Here is an 18,646-nt window from a genome sequence, read left to right on the forward strand (position 1 = left end):
AGGATCCATCCTACTGCTGAGCGTCTGCCTCGCCACAGCGTTCGTGTGTGTGTGTGAAAGAAAGAGGCAAGGGGGAGGGTGATAACGGGCTGGGGGTGCTTCCACTTCAGGTTTTGTATGAAAGAACCGAGCGGCTGTCAACGAGCACTGCTGTATTTCAGCTACAGGTAGTTGCGGGGAGGCGTGCATGCAGACCATGTGAGCGCATCCGAGGCGGTCGGTTCTGGCAGGAGAGCGCTTTCGAGATCCAGCCCTGCGGATTTGGAGCCAAAGCTCCACGTCAAATTAAACGAACCTTTTCAATAAGCTTTCAAGGTTTAAGATGTCTTGAGATATTCATATATTTTGCACCACTCGCTCACATTTCAATCTTCGATGCACACCATTACTGATAAAGGATGAGTCGGTCATTTAGGACCCCACGGGTGACGCTTGACTTATGGACTGAGGTTAAATCAATAAAGTGCATTGTTTTATGGGGTTAGCAGTTCAGGCACCCATCGCAGGCGCTTTCAAATTCATCCTTAAGTGACGTGAGATTATAGTCACTATGATGCTCCAGGGACACAATTTACCATTACAATGAGTAAAAAGCCACGATTAGAGATCTTTCTCAAAGGACTGTAATTGATCGCAAATCAATGAGAACCCAATCCGAAGAGGAGGGTTGGTTGAGACTTAAAGACGCACAAAAATATTTGCTTATACAGTATGTACTTGGTCTAATATTCTTATTTTTGCCAGTTAAATGACATCACACCATTTCAAGAATACACACGAGTCTGCCATTTACATTATTTCCATGCTAGAATGGCCAACAATAGATTTGATTATTCATTACCACGCTGTGGAAATAGCTTTCGTATCCACAGATGGTCCCGTTAGTCTGTTTGCACGCACGCTGATATTCTGTCTTCCTCAAATATTGTAACAACTTGAGATCCCGTTCACAGGATCTACTATAACAAATGTGCTGAGTTTTAGAGAGAGAGGATTAGCATCACAATATCGTCCTGCATATTTTTGCATGTAAATACCTTCTAACGCAATACACCGAACTGCTCGTACACAGAGTCTACAACAAATCTTATCTGACATTAATGGGCGCCATGAATATTCAAAACAAACACTTAGAAAAGGGCTGCCCCTTTAATTATAGGATAACGTGAAAAAACTCAAATCTGTTACAAACTACAGTCGTTGGAGACACAAAGTAGCACAAAGGAATTCAAGAACGGAAAGCAACCGGATTCTCTGTGCCGGGAATGTCTTGATAAAAACAGATCTAGTCTTAAAGTTGGACTTTTAAAGGAGCATCAGCGTGGAGTGGGCGCCGCCTGACACGGACAAACATCACCTTCGAGCTTTCAACATGCCAACGGCTTGACCGTATGTGGCGAATCTCATCATTCTGTTCTCTCAGTAGTCCACTGTGGGAGTCAGTGATTGCTGTTGCGAGTCCGTTTTGACTTTCACCTGAGGGCCGAATGAATAAAAGATTATGCATAGTCACCTGCGATCGACAGCTGAAGTCATGTCATATCGACATAAGCTGTCTCTTTGAAAAACCACACATAACACTAATGTGTTCAATGAAAAAGTCGAACAAAGTCAGCTGTGAAATAAAGATAAGCACACCTCAACAGAACCCACCAGAAAACCAGTTGTAAGCTTGTGTAATTGTTCATTGGCTTCCTACATCGACCGGACTAGTACACGGTTATTTTCCAGGGATTTCCTACACGCATCACTCGTCTCAGGTTCATCTGCAGCTTGTCTATGGGGTAAAGATCTAGGGTTTAACTGACTTGACCACTTCTTAACCCTTGATTTTTATTTATAGAGAGGGTGTTTTGTGGATTTGATTGGTGGTTTGGGTCATTGTTTTGTTGCAGGAGCCACTGATAACTCAATCGCAAGTGGTTTTACTTTTTTTTTTGTTAAAGTACATGTTCAGTCTCATGTATATTTGCACTAAAATGGAGGTGATAGAAGGCTTTAAAAGAACACCATAGCTAGACAACAACAAATCCAATAGAGTTATTTCTAGTCCATGCAATATGTATGTGAGGGAACATATGACAATGTCATCAGGGAACTAACGTTTTAGTTAATTCTCATAATCTTTCATTCAGAACATGATGTTCTGAACACCAAAGCACAAAAGATTTAAAACATTTCTACTTAAAAAAACAATAATATTGAAATACTATACTAGAATACCATGGCATCTGTCAGGAAAAGCACAGCTTGTCAATATACAGTAAAAAGACATTTTGTCATAAGCCAAGTTTCGATCTATGAGAGACCAAGGGAAAAGAGCTTTCCGTCACTCAAACATTGCTTCACAAACACTTACTCGATAGTCAACTCTTGTATTAGGTTTTTGCACAACAGACCAACACAATTAAAGGAATTAACCATGGAACATAAATGGAAATGTAGGAAGAACTAAACTTCAAGACGCACACTAACCAAATGGACCTGGTTTCTTGGGTGCCGTGTTTACTGTGCACAAGGCCAATATGATTTGAGAGCCATGAGAGGAGATTTTCCAGCCTATTTCGTAAACAGCTGTAAACAAGACCTGAAAAGCCCCAGTAACCATTTACATTCAGTTCACAGAAACGCAGTCTACCTAACATCTGCATTTGTGTTCTACTGGGAAATACGGGTTCATAACAACATGAAGGCAATAAGTAAATGACAAATTACCATTTTTGTGATATGACATTAAAGCGATAGTTCACCCAAAAATTTAAATTCTGCCATTCACTCACCCTCTTGTCATTTCAAACCTGTATGACTTTCTTACTTCCTCAGAGCACCAAATAAGATATTTTGAAGAATGTTGTCAACCGGCACCCATTCACTTGCATTGGTTTTGTGTACATACTACAATAGAAGTGAATGGGTGCTGCGCTGTTCGGTTACCAACATTCTTTAAAATATCTAGCCAAATTATCACCTTAGACAAATTATTTTCCAATAAATCTGACAAATGGAGAGAGAGATACAGAGATGTGTATACGTGCATGTCTGCATGCTCTCATATGCACACAAATATATTATATGTAGCCAACACTTGTCATTGAATAGATAAAAAGGATGAACTTCCCATTGTATTATTATGGGCCCTGTAAAACACTTCAAATGTCACTCAGCTGAGAATATTGCTGAAGTCAGCTTTAACAGAGCAGTAAAACATGCATAAGCAGGGCAGACCGATGAATGAGCGAGCAGCTTTAAACTGAGACAGAGTATCTGTACTGCTCATTTCAAACACACTCTCATCCATGTGCCCGGATGCTTTACTGCAAAAAACATGAAGCTTTGCAGTTTTGCCTCTTGAGATTGCTCAATGAGAAGAGGCCATGAGTATAATGACACTGTGGCCACTGCTCGACCCATGAAATAAATCATCGGACATCAGCGGCCAATCTAAAGCAAAGCAATTTAAGGTCAGAAAAACACACAAACAGGATTGTGGGATAGTATCAAACAGCTCAGAGCTGTCGTGAAAGGGTACCGTATGTGGTTACCGAAGTGCACAGTGTGGCATTTCGCCCAAAGCGCTGGGAAATTTACAACATTAAGGCATTCCTACAGTATAAGCAAAAGGTTATTTCATGCATGATTTTACTGCATGAAGCAGAAAAGAAATGACCTGTAAAAATCAGATGAAGGCAGCAGACTAACATTCTCGATTCAAGCATTGATTGTAATCTAACAAATCATTTTAAGGCTTTGTAATATATTTCTCACTGTTAAGAGGTGATGCTACCAATCACCCCCAATTTTACTTCATTGCTAACTGTCAATATTAAAGACTGGCAAAACAATGGAGTCCACTGTGAATAAGAAACCAAACTAAAAGCCTCATGAAGGCAAAACTATGACTAGCAAAGAGGAAAAAATGACCAAAGGAGGCAGGAACATAACAGCACCTGTTTGGCTGGATAGCCCCTGCTGGTAGATATTATAACTACACTGCAGTGTAACAGCATGTTTTTCATACAAGGGAGCAGCCACTAACAGTTTAGGTGATTTAAAAAAAAAAATGCATCCAGTTTGCTAAAAAAACATGCCATTAAAGGGATAGTTTTCACAAAAATAAAAATTCTGTCATTTACTCACCCTCAGGTTGTTTCAAAGCTATATACATTTCTTTGTTCTTTTAAACACAAAGAGAGCTATTTGTAAGAATGTTAGCAAATTTTCAGTTCTGTGACATCATCCACTACCATAGTAGGAAACCAAATTGTATATTTTGTTGTTCTGATGAACACAAAGTGAGATATTTTGAGGATTTTAGGAACACAAACAGTTCTGGGGCACCTTTGACTACCATTTAATTTTTCCTACTATGGCAGTCAGTCGGGTTTCCATCCAAAGTTGCGAATTTAGCTTATGCGCAAAATTGGAATATCGCATAAAACATTTTAGAATAAGCACCGTTTCCATCCAACTAGTCAACCGTCACTTCCTAATAAACTGCTACTAAATATCAGTAAGAAAAGTAAGAGAAGCCACTAAATATAATAATTTTCATATATAATAAAACTTGCGCAAGCCGACGATTAAGAAACACAATAACACAAAATGCGGTGCTTTTGTGGATGACTGCTGTTTGGGAAACACAGTTGTGACAGTTCTAAGAGGCAATTACAGAAATACTTTGACGACTTTGCTCAGGCTAGGGCTGTCACGATTATGAAATTCGATTGACGATTAATTGTCTAATAAATCATTGCGATTAATTGTCTGTTTTAGGGCTTTGGTGATTATGACGATTAATTGTCTGTTTTTGAGCTTTGACATTTAATTCTCATTCATTTTTGATTCAGCGATTGAAACGACCATATTGTTCTGAATACAAGCTATGTTTTTTTCTTGGAAATACATCGGAAAAAATTGGGTCATCATATATTTAAGGTTTAGGCTTTTACTGTCAATAATACAACCACCAAACACTTGTAAATGAAGTAAATTGATCAGGTGTGAATTGAAGCCACCATTAAAATTTGATTTCAAATTTTTTCTCACTTGCAAGACTACAGTACAATTTTACTTGTGTGTTAATGAAATTTTGATAGACTGGTTTTCACACTGAGATTTGCTTAAATAATATTAAATTGTACTGCAGGTAATTTGTATATGTTTTAGTTTTTTTTTAAGTGATTGTGTTGTGGTGGTACATTTTACAAGTATTACCATGCTTTAGTAACAATATATACACTAAAATATGCAATATGCAGATGCACTACAGCTGCCCCTAGTGTCTTCTATAGAGATTTAGCATTTAAGAATGTCCATAACAACATTTTTGATGCTGTGTAACAAGATCAGTTCTCTGGTTAGTCAGGTTACGCAGTCTCATTTACGCAATTACGTGACTTTTTGGAGGAATTTATTCGGCAAATGCGTTTCGATCTCTCATTATTCGCATTAACTCTTTTTCGCAAAAATGAAAAACCACCTCAAGCGAGCGTAAAAACTTTTTGCGAATTAAGGGTTTTTAATTCGAAATTTGGCGTTTCCATCACTCGTTTCTGATGCGAAACTTCAAAATGCGAATAAAACCTGAGTGATGGAAACCCACTTAGTGATTTTGAACAGAAATTAAAATTGCTAACATTCTTCCAAATATCTCTGTGCTCATCAGAACAAAGTAATTTATACAGGTATGAAATGACACTAGGGTGAGCAAATGATGACAGAATTTTAAGATGAACTTAAAAGATCTTGGATAGAAATTTCCATATACATTAGACCTAAAATATACAGTAGTAGGGCTGTTCAACGATTAATCGCGATCAAGCACATCCAGAATAAAAATTTGTGTTATAAACAAACTTTGCATAGTGCATATTATTTTGTATTTATAAACACATACACATGCATATATACATAAAAAATAGAAATTAATTCATAATTAAATATAATTTAATTGATAAACAGCAAATTTTTCCTAAATATATACATGTACTGTACGTGTATGTTTATAAATACAAAATAAATATGCACAGACATACTGTATATTATGTTACAAACGTTTATTCTGGATGTGATTAACTGCGATTAATCATTGAACAGCCCTAAAATTAGAAATGTTCCGATAGCCTTTTTCCCTTCCCGATACCGAAACCTGGGCTCAGGGTATCGGCCGATGCGGAGTACTGATCCGATACCTGGGTGTGTATCTGTATACAGCTGTATTTACTACTAGCCCTGATAGATTGTAATTGATAGAATTATTTTATGGTGTGCTTCAGACTTCTCACTTAATAAAATATGAACAAATACATTCAGTAAACTAGAGTATTTTTATTACCTGACAGACATTTGACAGTATTTATTTTTATTAAGTCGCAGCATTTTAAGTTTTCATTTCTTCTTCGTTGCTCTATACAGTGGTTGCTTGTGACGACACAGAACAACTTTCTGTGTTTGCATTCTGAGCAGCGAGGAAGAAGTGATTTCCCATTTGCAGCGTTAAGCAAAGCTAGCGGGCATAACTAGGTCCTGTTTAAGAAAATGGTATGGGATCAGTACATGGATTCAATAACTTGCAGATACAGATACCAGAATTTTTTACCGGCATCGGAACAACCCTACCTAAAATATACAATATTTATGGGACATATGTATTGATTAGCATAATGCATTAACACTAAAACAAGTAATACTGATAATCTAACATTTCATCAAACTACCACACTGGTCTGCTATAAACACAGGAAAAAAAAAGAAACTACTGCTGCAGAAGTACAAAGGTCTAAAAGAATAAACGTTTTTTTGGAGGAGAGTGAAGTCTTAACCTGAAGGTACGTATCAGTTCTGTTGTACAATGAACTTGTCGGATCGGAAGGACTGTGAAATTGAAAATATCAAAAGGTCTTGTCAAGTAACAAGAACGTGAAATTGAACACCCAGCAGCACACAATGTGCACACCAACTATTGGTGACATGAGCTTTGAAGCAGTGGGAAGTAAAGCTAACTTCAAGACAACTGGCAGGAGACGTTAGAGATTACAAATTAATTTATTCCACCAAATCTATATGGCTTTCTGTGGAACACAAAAGGAGATTTGCTAAAAATGCTGAAGACTTTACTTTTGATTTCTTTCATGCAGTGATAATAAACAGGAACTGTAGTGTCAAAGCTTCAAAATGAACACAACAGCACCAAAAACAATATTGCTCTTAAGTTTTTTGAAGCTATATAAAATCTGTGTGAGAAACAGACTAAAACTGAAACGACCATTGTGTGATTTTTAGCGGCATCTAGAGGTGAGGTTGCTAATTGCAACCAACGGCTCACTTCACCCCCTCTTTAAAAGTACTGAGAGTGGACTAAGACGTCATCACATTTTCGCTTCTTTCCCAAATGAGATAACGTATTTAGGGCTCCATTTATGTAAAGATGGTGTCTACAGAAGAGCTTCTGATAGAGTAAGTTTTGAAATGCCTCTTGGTCCTGTGGCCTGTGATCCGTATTGATGGGTTATTGAGTGCGTGTCCACATTCCCTGCTGATGTAGTGCTGCGGGAAAATGCCACACAGGCAATACAACCAGAGCGGTTGGCTTCAAAGCTTTCAGCTAGTCTAGTCTAGACTATCAGGAGCTTTGATTGTTGTCCAGCAGCTTTCAGTGAAAAGGTCAGGTCATTTAGAGATGCAAATTCGGTATGAAAATGCAACTTTCTTTTTTCATTTGAGTAGGGACAAAACAATAGACAAGCGAGATATTTACAACCTACCTAGTCAATGAAAAATAAACCATTTCTGTTTTCAAATATATTGGGCAAATATTGTGTTAAATACTTTTCAAACAAGCAAACATTATACACATCGGCATAGCAATCAGTCAGCCTGCTCTCTATTCCTCAGTATCGCTCATATTCCTCAGTATTGCTCATTATAAAAAATTCTATGACAATACTTAAAACACATTTATTTACTATGTTAATTATTTATTAAGCATGCACTCCTGAAAAACATTTGTAGTTCAAAACAGTAACTTTAGCAGCGCTAGTACCCTCTCATGACATGTATCTGCAGGTGCAGGTTTTTACATAATTGGCAGATTATGCCAGAATGCCAATTAACTGTAGGCCTTTTGAGCTATTTGCATACTATCACCACCTGAACCCTGTGTCTTTTCTAGGCATCTGTAGCTCTCTCTCGGTTATAAAAAATGCTAAAGCCCATTTTGCTTTGGCGTATGGCCGAATCTAAGGGTGGTTTCACATTAGAACTTTTGGTGCGCAACCGGGTTTGCTTAACGTCAGAGTTTGGTTCGTTTGGATAATGTGAACACTGTCTTTCGAACCCGGGTACGCACCTGTGAACTGTACCAGAGTCCGCTTAAAAACGGAGGTCTGAGTTGGCAGACTTATTTTTCGGTCATATAAACTGTATGCCCTGTTGAAAAACCCAGCATATGCTGGTTTGGTATGTTTTGATGCTGGTTTGTGCTGGTCCTGGGCCAAATGGTTAGAGTCGGACTCGTGACCAGAAGGTTGCCGGTTCAATTCTCAGGGCCGGCGGGTAAAGAGTGAGGTGCCCTTGAGCAAGGCACCTTACCCCCACTTGCTCCCCTGGCCAGGCACGTGCAGAGGGGGGGGCTTTGGGGGCTTGAGCCCAGGCCCATTTTCTTTCTCGAGAGAAAGTGCCCTTTTTCTGGGATTTTTTATATAAATGGATATATGAATGTGCACGCGTATGTGTTTCTGTTTGCGCACGGCTTTCCTTGTCAAACAATTAGAAAATGTCAGTTCAGGTCAGGAAATGTTGAGAGTTCCGATGCCTTTCTCCCATCCACGTATCCACGCAAGCGCGCAGCCACACATAGCGCGCACGCGCAGCACAGCTGTGTGTATAGTACGTTTGGCACATCAGGCAGAGAGCCACAGAAGTGAAGCCCTCCCTCCTTTCCAGTAGCGTTTGTCTTGGTGTGGAGGTGAGTGGTGATGAACAGACTAGCTACGTGTGCTTTCGAATTCACACCTAATTATCCAAAAGACAAACTGCAAATATTGTTTTGCTAACATCCATCACTTATGAGCTAATGAGTAAGCTAAAGTTTCGCTAAGGCTAAGGCAGTATATCATTGGCATACGTGCTACTTTATGGAGAAACGACAGCTGAACACAGTCAAATTAATAACGTCATCAGAATCGCCTCATTGATATGTAAACCAGGCATTAAGTAATTGAAATGTGCTAGCTTGCATACATTTGTCAGGCAATTTAGATGAATAGGATAAACAAAATAACTAAAGCATACCACCAGTTATTAGTTAAAGAGTACATTCCTCGAGATCATAAAAAATACATTTCATGAAGTGTTTAATTTTGCCGTGTTTGAATGTAAGCAATCTGCCAAGTTGTAAATCCGAAGGTGAACGAATAACAAAGTTATTAGCTTATAAAAAAGGTAATCGACTCTGAATCACGCGAACAAGCCATGACCTGTCCGAATCTTTAACCACAATGTACCTACGTCACTAGAAAAATCCCCGCCTACTGACTGCGAAAACTTAACTCTCTCCTCCCCAAACACTGTACTAGCTCGTTCGTGACGTGTGCATCATGTCTAAGAGAAGCTGTGTTCTATGTAGTGAAACTAAGTCAGTCTTATTTTCACTACCAAAGGAAGAACTTCTGAGGAAAAAATGGTTACTATTTATTTTTCAAACGACACCAAAGGAGTATAAACCGAACGTTTTACTTTGCGCGCGTCATTTTACCGAAGATTGCTTCATCAATCTTGGCGCCTTTACTGCAGGATACATTAAACGTCTTTCCTTAAAAGATGTTGCAATACCAACTTTATTTGGACCTGTAAGCTCCACCGAATCACAACCTGTAAGTGTGACTCTTTATTTTTGTCTTTACTTAAAATTAAATTTGTGTGACGTTATCTCATGTCTGTGTTTAGCTAACGTTACCGTTATTTTTGGGGTTGTTACTGTTTGTTTACCTAACGTTAGCTATAAACTCGTTGCGCTAATGTAAGTGTTCAACCATATTAACTCGCAAAGTCTTTATTTCAAGAACTGCGTGGTGTACTATAGTTATAATAACATCTGAAGATACGAACACCGTACACTGTATGCCGTGATAACTAACTGTTACAAGAGAAGTGTCTAAAACAGTCCTTTTTCTTACTGGCATCTGTATAAGGATTAAAGAATGATTCGTCAGACTCGGGCTCGAACTGGTAAGGTAAAATCGACGCCATCTCTCTCTATACACTGTTAATATCCAACCACCTGCAAACCGTAATACAGCAGTAATGATAGGCGGTCCATTTGCGACACATGCTGAACGCGTTTGACCAATCACAGCAGACTAGACCATTTGACCAATCACAGCAGACTAGACCATCTGACCAATCACAGCAGACTACACTATCTGACCAATCAGATCAGACTACGCTGGCGGAAAGGCGGAGATTACACAGATGAATCGCGGAACGAATCATTTGAGAGTCAGTCAAGAAGTAAGGTAATAAAAACTGCTTATTATTACGAAATAATAGTATTTTTACATCATGTATGTACATAAACTTGTTGTCGGACACTCCATAAACCAAAATAAGCCCTTAAAAATATTGAGGAATGTACTCTTTAAGATTCTCAAAGAAGCTTTCCTAAATTTGACCAATATATACAGTATATATTCACCGAACATAATAAATTGTGCTCAGTCAATCTATCACCAGAACGAGTCAATGCTGGAGGGCGACAATTCGCATAATATTTCCATAATTTCCAAGTTATGGTGAGTATATATATATATATATATATATATATATGCAGCTTGTTTTGAATAATTTAGAAGAAATCTACAGAAGCAAACAAACGAGGAAGGCTTAAAACAAACAACTTTGTGTATTTTGGAAATTTCCTTTCCATTAAAGCAAAAGAAGACATGAAAGCAAAATAGATCAACATCTCAAACTTGAACAGTACATTAAGTGTCCTGCCTTAAACAATAACTTGATAAGTTTGATGTCAGACTCCTCATCTAATGACTATCCATTTTATACGTTGTGTATGCGCTGATAGATCTAAACCGCCCTCCCTCAAATGTGAAACAAAGTTCTTGTCACCATTAGTGTGTGTGTGCGCGCGCGCGCATGGTACAGTAACTGTAATTATAACAACAATAATAGTATTAATAATAATAATAATTAGTTAAGATGCTGTATTTTTGTATTTTGTCAATCATTTTTTGCAGTGTTTTAATTATTTTTGCAGGTTTTTCTGTTTTTTAGCACCTATTGCCTTTTTCAGTTTAGTGTGAAGTTCATTGTTGGTGTCCCAATAACACCAAAATAATTAAAACAGTTTATTGGCTTGTGCAAAATAAATTACATTATATATATATATATATATAAATTATTAGTGAAAATATGTAATTTTCCTTTGTGCATTCATTTATCCTAAATATATACTTGAAACTTTAGCATAGAAAACATACCCATTGTGGCTTAATTTCCTTTGTTGTTGCCTGTTCTTGTGATACAATTTGTGAATTCTACAGAAGACCATTGTTGGAACATGAAACAATTGGGTGAGTGTGAGGGATTTATACAAGTAAAATAACTAATATATTTAACATTTTGTTTGGAAAAAAATTAAACAAATATGAGAAGTGCCCTTTTTTCCATTTGAGCCCATGCCCCTCAAAATGTCTGTGCACGTCCCTGCCCCTGGCACTGCGATAATAGCCGCCCACTGCTCCGGGTGTACAGTACATGTGTTCACGACTTGCTGTATGAGTCACCATATCTGACAAATAGGTCACTTTCACTTTCCTTAGCTGGTCATGTGATGGTTTAAGCTGGTCAAACCAGCATCAAAACAAACCTAACCCAGCATGTGCTGGTTTTTTTCAACAGGGTGGGAAAAGGAGGATTTTTGGCTAGCAAATATGGGTGTTTTTAGATAGAGTAGAAAGTAATATATCAGCAATATGACAGGTCCTCTTTACATTGCTGAGCACTTCGTTAAGCCAAAACAACTCGATAGTGTTAAACGACCAAAAATTAGTTTGCCTAACCTGGCTTCGCAAAAGCTCACCGGCACCATCTTGTGCAACTAGCCCATATTAAAATAATAAAATGACTAGCTGGCTTTTCACAGACTGGGTCAAGCATGTTCAGGACAGTCCAGTAAGCAGGCAATGCCTTAATCTTTCTTCACAAATGACATACAATCGTTTTCCAAAACATTCACTCTTTCTCTTCATCTACAAACCTCCAGCTGATCTGCTTAGACCACAAACACCTGAAGATGCACAATCAACAACTGAGCCCACAAGAACCGACTCTCATCTTCATAATAGCAGCAAATCCCTTTCTGCTTCTCACTACTCCATGTATTGTTCATGGTCAAAGTAAAACACTGTTAGAGATACAAAGTAACAGTCTGAACAATATGTTACTTTCTACGACTTGATAAACAAACAAAAAAAACATTTCTGTAAAACTAATACTAGTGAAGATACAACTATGAACAGAAAGAGTGCACCTTGCTTTGACTTGATGAACAAGGAAAACCTTAAAAAATTAAGCATTATTTTACTCTCTTTAACATAAATAGACCGTACAGAGATAAGAGCCATGTAAGAAAAAAAACGTAAGAAAGAGAAATGCACCTTGCTTTGACTTGTTAAACAAGGGAAAAAACTTAAAATTGCATAATTTTTTGCTCCTTAAAAATATCCAAAATATCCATTTCTAGACAGATTTCTGACAAATAAAGTAGACAATGACACCTGTAAACATAAATGCAGCCAGGAAAAGAAAACATACCACAAATCCTGAGAGAAGACTGTTTGTTGATTTCCGTCAGTCAGGCGCGATTGATCGCAGCCGGATGCTAATTAATACTCACTTCCGGCTGCATGATAAATGGCTGATGACACACAGCTGAAGATCTGCTGAGCGGCAAACACGTACTTTAAATGAAATATCGGTCACTATTGTGTAAAACTCCAGTATGTCCAATGATGGAACTAAAAAGAAGGGAAAAGTGCCCGGGGAAAAAAAGACAACTAAAAGAAGAGCGAAGAGGAGGGAAACCTATGCGGTGTATATCTACAAAGTTTTGAAGCAGGTTAGTGAATGTGTGCTAGAGATATACTGTTAAACGAATGAACTGTTTTTGACCACAAATGTGCATAAAGCGCATTTAAAATGCGTAAATGGCGATGTACACCTGTGACCACACAACAGTTTCCGTATTAATGCGCCAAGTTGGTTGGCATGGCAACCGTGACCGCCCTGTAGTTGGGCTTAGGAACTATATTGTTGTGTATAAAATAATTGCGTGCGTGTGTTTAGATATTATGTACAGTTTGCTTTTCATAATGTTATTTTTCATAATGTTCATATTTTGACCACTTCTAAAATGTCGAAATAAAAGACATCTTTAAACTTTTTTTTTATTTTGAAATTTTACAATTTACAGTATTTTATAAACTTTAGATATTGTTTATCATTTTTGTTGTTTTGTATTTTATTTTTTGTTCAACAATTAATATTTCTTTTTGTTAACTCAAGTGCCTGTAGAATTACCCATCTTGTGTGGATTGTTTTTTACTCTTGGAATTAACTGATTGGATATTCTTTCTTTAAAACACAATTTCAACTGTTTAGTAACTTACAAAAAAATGTGCCGTGTTTGTCTGCAGGTTCATCCAGACACTGGCATCTCCAGCAGGGCAATGAGCATCATGAATTCATTTGTGAATGATGTGTTCGAGCGCATCGCTACAGAGGCTTCGAGGCTGGCACAGTATAACAAGCGCTCCACCATCACCAGCCGAGAGGTGCAGACCGCGGTCAGACTCCTGCTGCCTGGAGAACTCGCCAAACACGCCGTGTCCGAGGGGACCAAAGCCGTCACCAAATACACAAGCTCGAAGTGAACTCCTTGAATGGGTGGGGGCATTGCAACTTAAAACAATGAAAACGTATGTTAAAGGGATTATTACTAATAAATGTGCACATAGAAAACTGAGTTGTGCATTCATCTTAAGATGAGGATAAATGGTTGTTTTATTTGTAAAGTGCAAAAAAAACATCCGTGCAGTGGACAAAACGTATTATCCCTTACCCCAACTGAACTTTGACACTAGCAAACAATACGGTCATGATATCTGATTATCAGATTTGAGATGCCATGTGTTCCTGCTAGTATGACAAGGTACTACTAATACCATGCAACTGACTTGGTTAAAGTCTGACACTTTGGCCATGTTTTGTTTTAATGAAACACGGCGGTTTAGAAAAATATTCAATGGAATGTTATATACGTATATGCATGCAGTTTGGTGTCTCCAATATTTTGCAGGACAGGGCAAGATGACCTGAGTTTATCCTAGAATTTAACAGGAATTTCTCTGCGACACAACATACTGTACAAGAGCAGAAGTCTGAAGGTATTTCAACAATGTAAATCTATGTAGTGTTGTATTCTCGTCACCAGATGGCGTCATTGTAACACTATTGAGACGACAGCAGGAATATTGCCTCACCAAGATGCATCGTCACAGGTTATGATATTACATTTTCAGGAGGTAACGATTGAATTAGGAAAAAGCTAAACTGAAAGGTGTATAATAAAAAGCACGTTTGTATGAATGAACGCAAATCAAATTAGACATTGAATTCAGTGTTTTAATGTTTTTTAATTACAATTTAATGATTTGACTGCCTGTATTTGATGTAATCGTAAGCAACCCAACCAGATTACATCAAGGAAAATAAATTGTAAATGGAGAAAAATGAGCTGTTTTCAAAAGGTTTATTGTGCAAATAAGTTTATAGTATTTCTACAACACACGAGAGACATCAGACAAACATTTTTAAATAGCAATGCTTTATACTTTCAGGTTTGTCTGTGTTTTACAATATTCAATGGTTAAAGACATGGTTCACCCAAAAATGTCCATCATTTACCAACACTGTAACTTTCTTTGTGCAAAACACAAAAGACCTTTTGAAAAATGTGATAGTGACACATTTCTCAAAATATCTTCTTTTATACTCCACAGAAGAAAGAGTCAGATAGATTTTGAGTGACCTGGGGGTGAATAAATGACAACATTGATATTTTGGGGTAAACTATCCTTTTAAAGCAGCAAAAGTGATTAAACGTAAGCACGCATCATTATAGTGAAAGCAAATCTGAAATAAATACAAGAACCACACAGTACAACACATTTTACATGCATCCTATAAAGTGTCAAGCAAATTGTAATTAATAGCGCTAAAATGGTTAAAATGGAAAATTTGTCAGCATCCGCTTCAGTGGAGTAATTGGATTTTCCAATTTGACAACCTGATTCTATAAAGCATATTATTAATAGACATACAATTATATTTATGACTAAAGATGCAAAGCTATACGGCTTAAAGGCCATGCGATAGACACGCATTGCGCACTTTTTATTCGAAAACCCAAAATAAGACGACGTCTTTGAATGCGATTTTTAAAATGCTCATATTGAAACAATAATTTGTCCATTTTACAGTCTAGTAGCTGACCAACGAAGTATTTCACTGGAGAATCTTTGGTGAAAACAAATCACGCTTCTCCCTTCATTAATCAAAGGAGTGTGAGGAACGCTGTGCCCCGCATTCCCAGCCCTCCCTCTCCAGTCGCACAGGCCTGCGATCAGCCTTTCTGATGATCTTATATATGCTAATGATGGCACGTCCATGGACATATTACAGAGGAGATGATAGTGCCATTAATGACAGCGTCTTAAGCGTTATCGTCATCATCACCATGTTCCCCTTGATCTTGCGGTCCCTCGTAGATCCCCACGCGCTCATTTCATTTTTGCACACGCAATCTCCCCCCACCACCCCTCTCTTTTGGGTGGTATAAGCACATTACGGATGGGGACATTAGTAACTAATGCAGGCGCCGGGCCCCGCATTGTTTGGTGCACAAGTACATCATTAGAAAATGTTCTACTTGGCAGGGAAGCGTGTATTAACTCCGCTCGCAATAAAATGAGGTTGTGATCAATTGTTAAAGTTATCGAGAGCTATTAGGTTGAAATATGAACCTCTCAATTGCAATAATGAAGAGGGCGCCTGATCGTACGCAATCAACAGAGCAACGCGAGCCATACGTCGCAGGTACGAGAGCTTTTGAACGACGAAAGGGAAAGCAATCTCGCAGAAGGAAAAGCTCAAACCTCATTGCAAATTTGAGCTCATTGCTAATTTTATGGATCTTCGCAAATGTCATGGACGACCAGCTATAATACTGCGTTTTTCGAGCAACAGAACAATGATGCTGCAAACGGCACGCTTATGAAGAACCACCAGGCTCACAATTTTGGCAAAGTCTGTATGCAAGAGCATGAATGGATTTTTTATTATATTCAGTACTGAGGCATTATTGATAAGTCTCAGCCTTGGAAATTAATTCAATTAATTCCCCAAAGTTAATGTTTTGGAGCTGAACCGAGTCAAATCCTTTGGTTCCCTGTTGAAGACATTTAGTCTGTCCATACGTTACAGCGGTTAGTGGTCACAACACAAAGCATCACAATTGTTTTGTTAAGGTTGTATACATAGAACAATATAGAATGTATCTACGCTCTCTCGTGGCAATTCATACAGTAACTATTTATGAAATTTGGGCCTTCTGAACCTGTTGGTAACCAAATATTTTCTCATTTCTCAAAATATCTTCTTTTGTGTTCCACAGAAGAAAAAGTCATACATGAATGATGGAAGACTTTGTATTTTCGGGTGACCTGCGAAATGCCCGAATGTAGCTTTTTGGCATTGACCGTGTCAGGGCCGGCCCAAGCCTTCAGGGGGCCCTATAGCAGAATTTTATTTGGGGGCCCCCTCTGTGCCACCATTATGACTAATTATTGTCAATCCTTGATTATTCGCACACTATAAATCTAAAACACCCATTATCAATGTTATTTGTTGTAGCTGTGTTAATTTGCTTACGTCATACCAATGTTTACCCTTCTACAGATATTAATTGTAACAGTAGCAAACCCACAGGAGTGGTCAGGTGTTAGTTTGCACTTTAACATTCAAAGTCTTGCAGTACCAATTGGCATACTTAATGTGGTGTACTGAAAATGAGCTAAATAAACCAGTAGACAATGCATTTACTGTAAACATGTTAATCACTTTAATTACTAGTTTACTAGGCTAACTAGGCTAAGCCTATTTAGTTTATATTCATTTTTTCAACTTACCTTTAAATTGCTGTTTTTTCTCTTCCTCGGTTTTCTTCCTTTTTCTTTTCTCTGCACCAGAAGGATATGTCCTTTTTTGTGACATTATTGAGTTGAAATTCTTCAGTCAACTTCAATTACGTCAATCAGTAATATCAAAAATCAGTGTTTTTTTTTATTGAATAATGCATTTTGTATCATTACCCATATCCATTGAAATATTATATAAAAAAAAAAACGATGTCAAGAAATGGCCCAAGAGTACATGAAATGACATCGTTTTTTTAATATATATATATATATATATATAATATTTCAATGGATATGGGTAATGATACACAATCTTGGGGGACCCCTGGTGGCCACGGGGGCCCTAAGCAGCCGCTTTGTTCGCTTATGCCTTGTGCCGGCTCTGGACTGTGCTACTGGACATGGGTTACATCTTCCTGCTCCAACAATGTCATTTGTATCACCATTTGGCCACCATTTAAACAGCTTATTAACATGTTTGTTATTCTTCATTGTTATTTTATCAATTAGTCTCAACCAATTAGCTTGCATTTATAATTCTCAAGTCTGCTCTTCCTAACTTTAATTAGCAAATTCATTAGTATGGCATTGTACAGCGGGTGTATGTTTCAGCCGTGTATTTTTATTATTTTTATACGAGTCACAGCAGTGTTAAGTGGAAGATAATCAGCAGGAACTAATTGTCTAATTGCACTGATGAAGGTTACCGTCATTACCCCGTTCTGCACCTCGTAGACGTCTGACCGGACAATTCTAACCCTACAGATGGCCTCACTGTTAACATCACCCCTGGACAAAATGACAGACATCCTGCACCCACAGGGAGCGAGACAAACGAGCGCGCGCGCCCGCGTACGTGCGAGCGCAGTGTGTTGTCCACGCGGGGAGTAAGACGAACGAGTCGAGCGAATGCTGATTCAATGCACTTCTCTCTGTTTTCTTGCTTGAGAAAGTTCCTGCCTCCACAAAAATTGAATGTCCACCATTTGAGAAATGAATTCGTGGAAGTCACTGTCTTTTTCATCCATTAGTACGTGTTTAGTTCAACGTTTTAAATAATTGCGTTACAAGGAATGATATTTAAAATACATTTGGGAGGCAATGGGGCGGGAAAGTGCCTACATGTTTTGCTGATGATACCCGGGCCATTTGGAAGACATCAAAGTAGTGTGAGGAGGTATCCCAAATGCATATTATAAACTCATTATGTGTATCATTTAAAAGGATGTACTCCAGCAGCAAAACAATCTTCCCATTCTCTGCCTCGCCTGTAATGTGTGTTCGCAAAGTCGCAACTTTTTGACGCCTTCAGTCAATGTGACAGCTATTACTGCACGCCGAGATGGAATAAATGTCATTTGTATTCCTATTGGCAG

General features: G+C 38.1%; 1 protein-coding gene across 1 annotated transcript; it reads left to right on the forward strand.

Annotated features, from left to right (window-relative positions):
* Positions 1-12,966: 12,966 nt before the first annotated feature.
* On the forward strand, positions 12,967-14,764 carry zgc:92591 (uncharacterized protein LOC436997 homolog). Its single transcript, XM_057322827.1, has 2 exons — positions 12,967-13,132; positions 13,710-14,764. Exons 1-2 carry the CDS (start codon positions 13,016-13,018, stop codon positions 13,944-13,946), a joined length of 354 nt encoding a protein of 117 aa, XP_057178810.1. The 5' UTR covers positions 12,967-13,015; the 3' UTR covers positions 13,947-14,764.
* The last annotated feature ends 3,882 nt before the right edge of the window (positions 14,765-18,646 follow it).

This window comes from Triplophysa rosa, linkage group LG23, assembly GCF_024868665.1.
Source record: "Triplophysa rosa linkage group LG23, Trosa_1v2, whole genome shotgun sequence".
NCBI classification, from domain to species: domain Eukaryota; kingdom Metazoa; phylum Chordata; class Actinopteri; order Cypriniformes; family Nemacheilidae; genus Triplophysa; species Triplophysa rosa.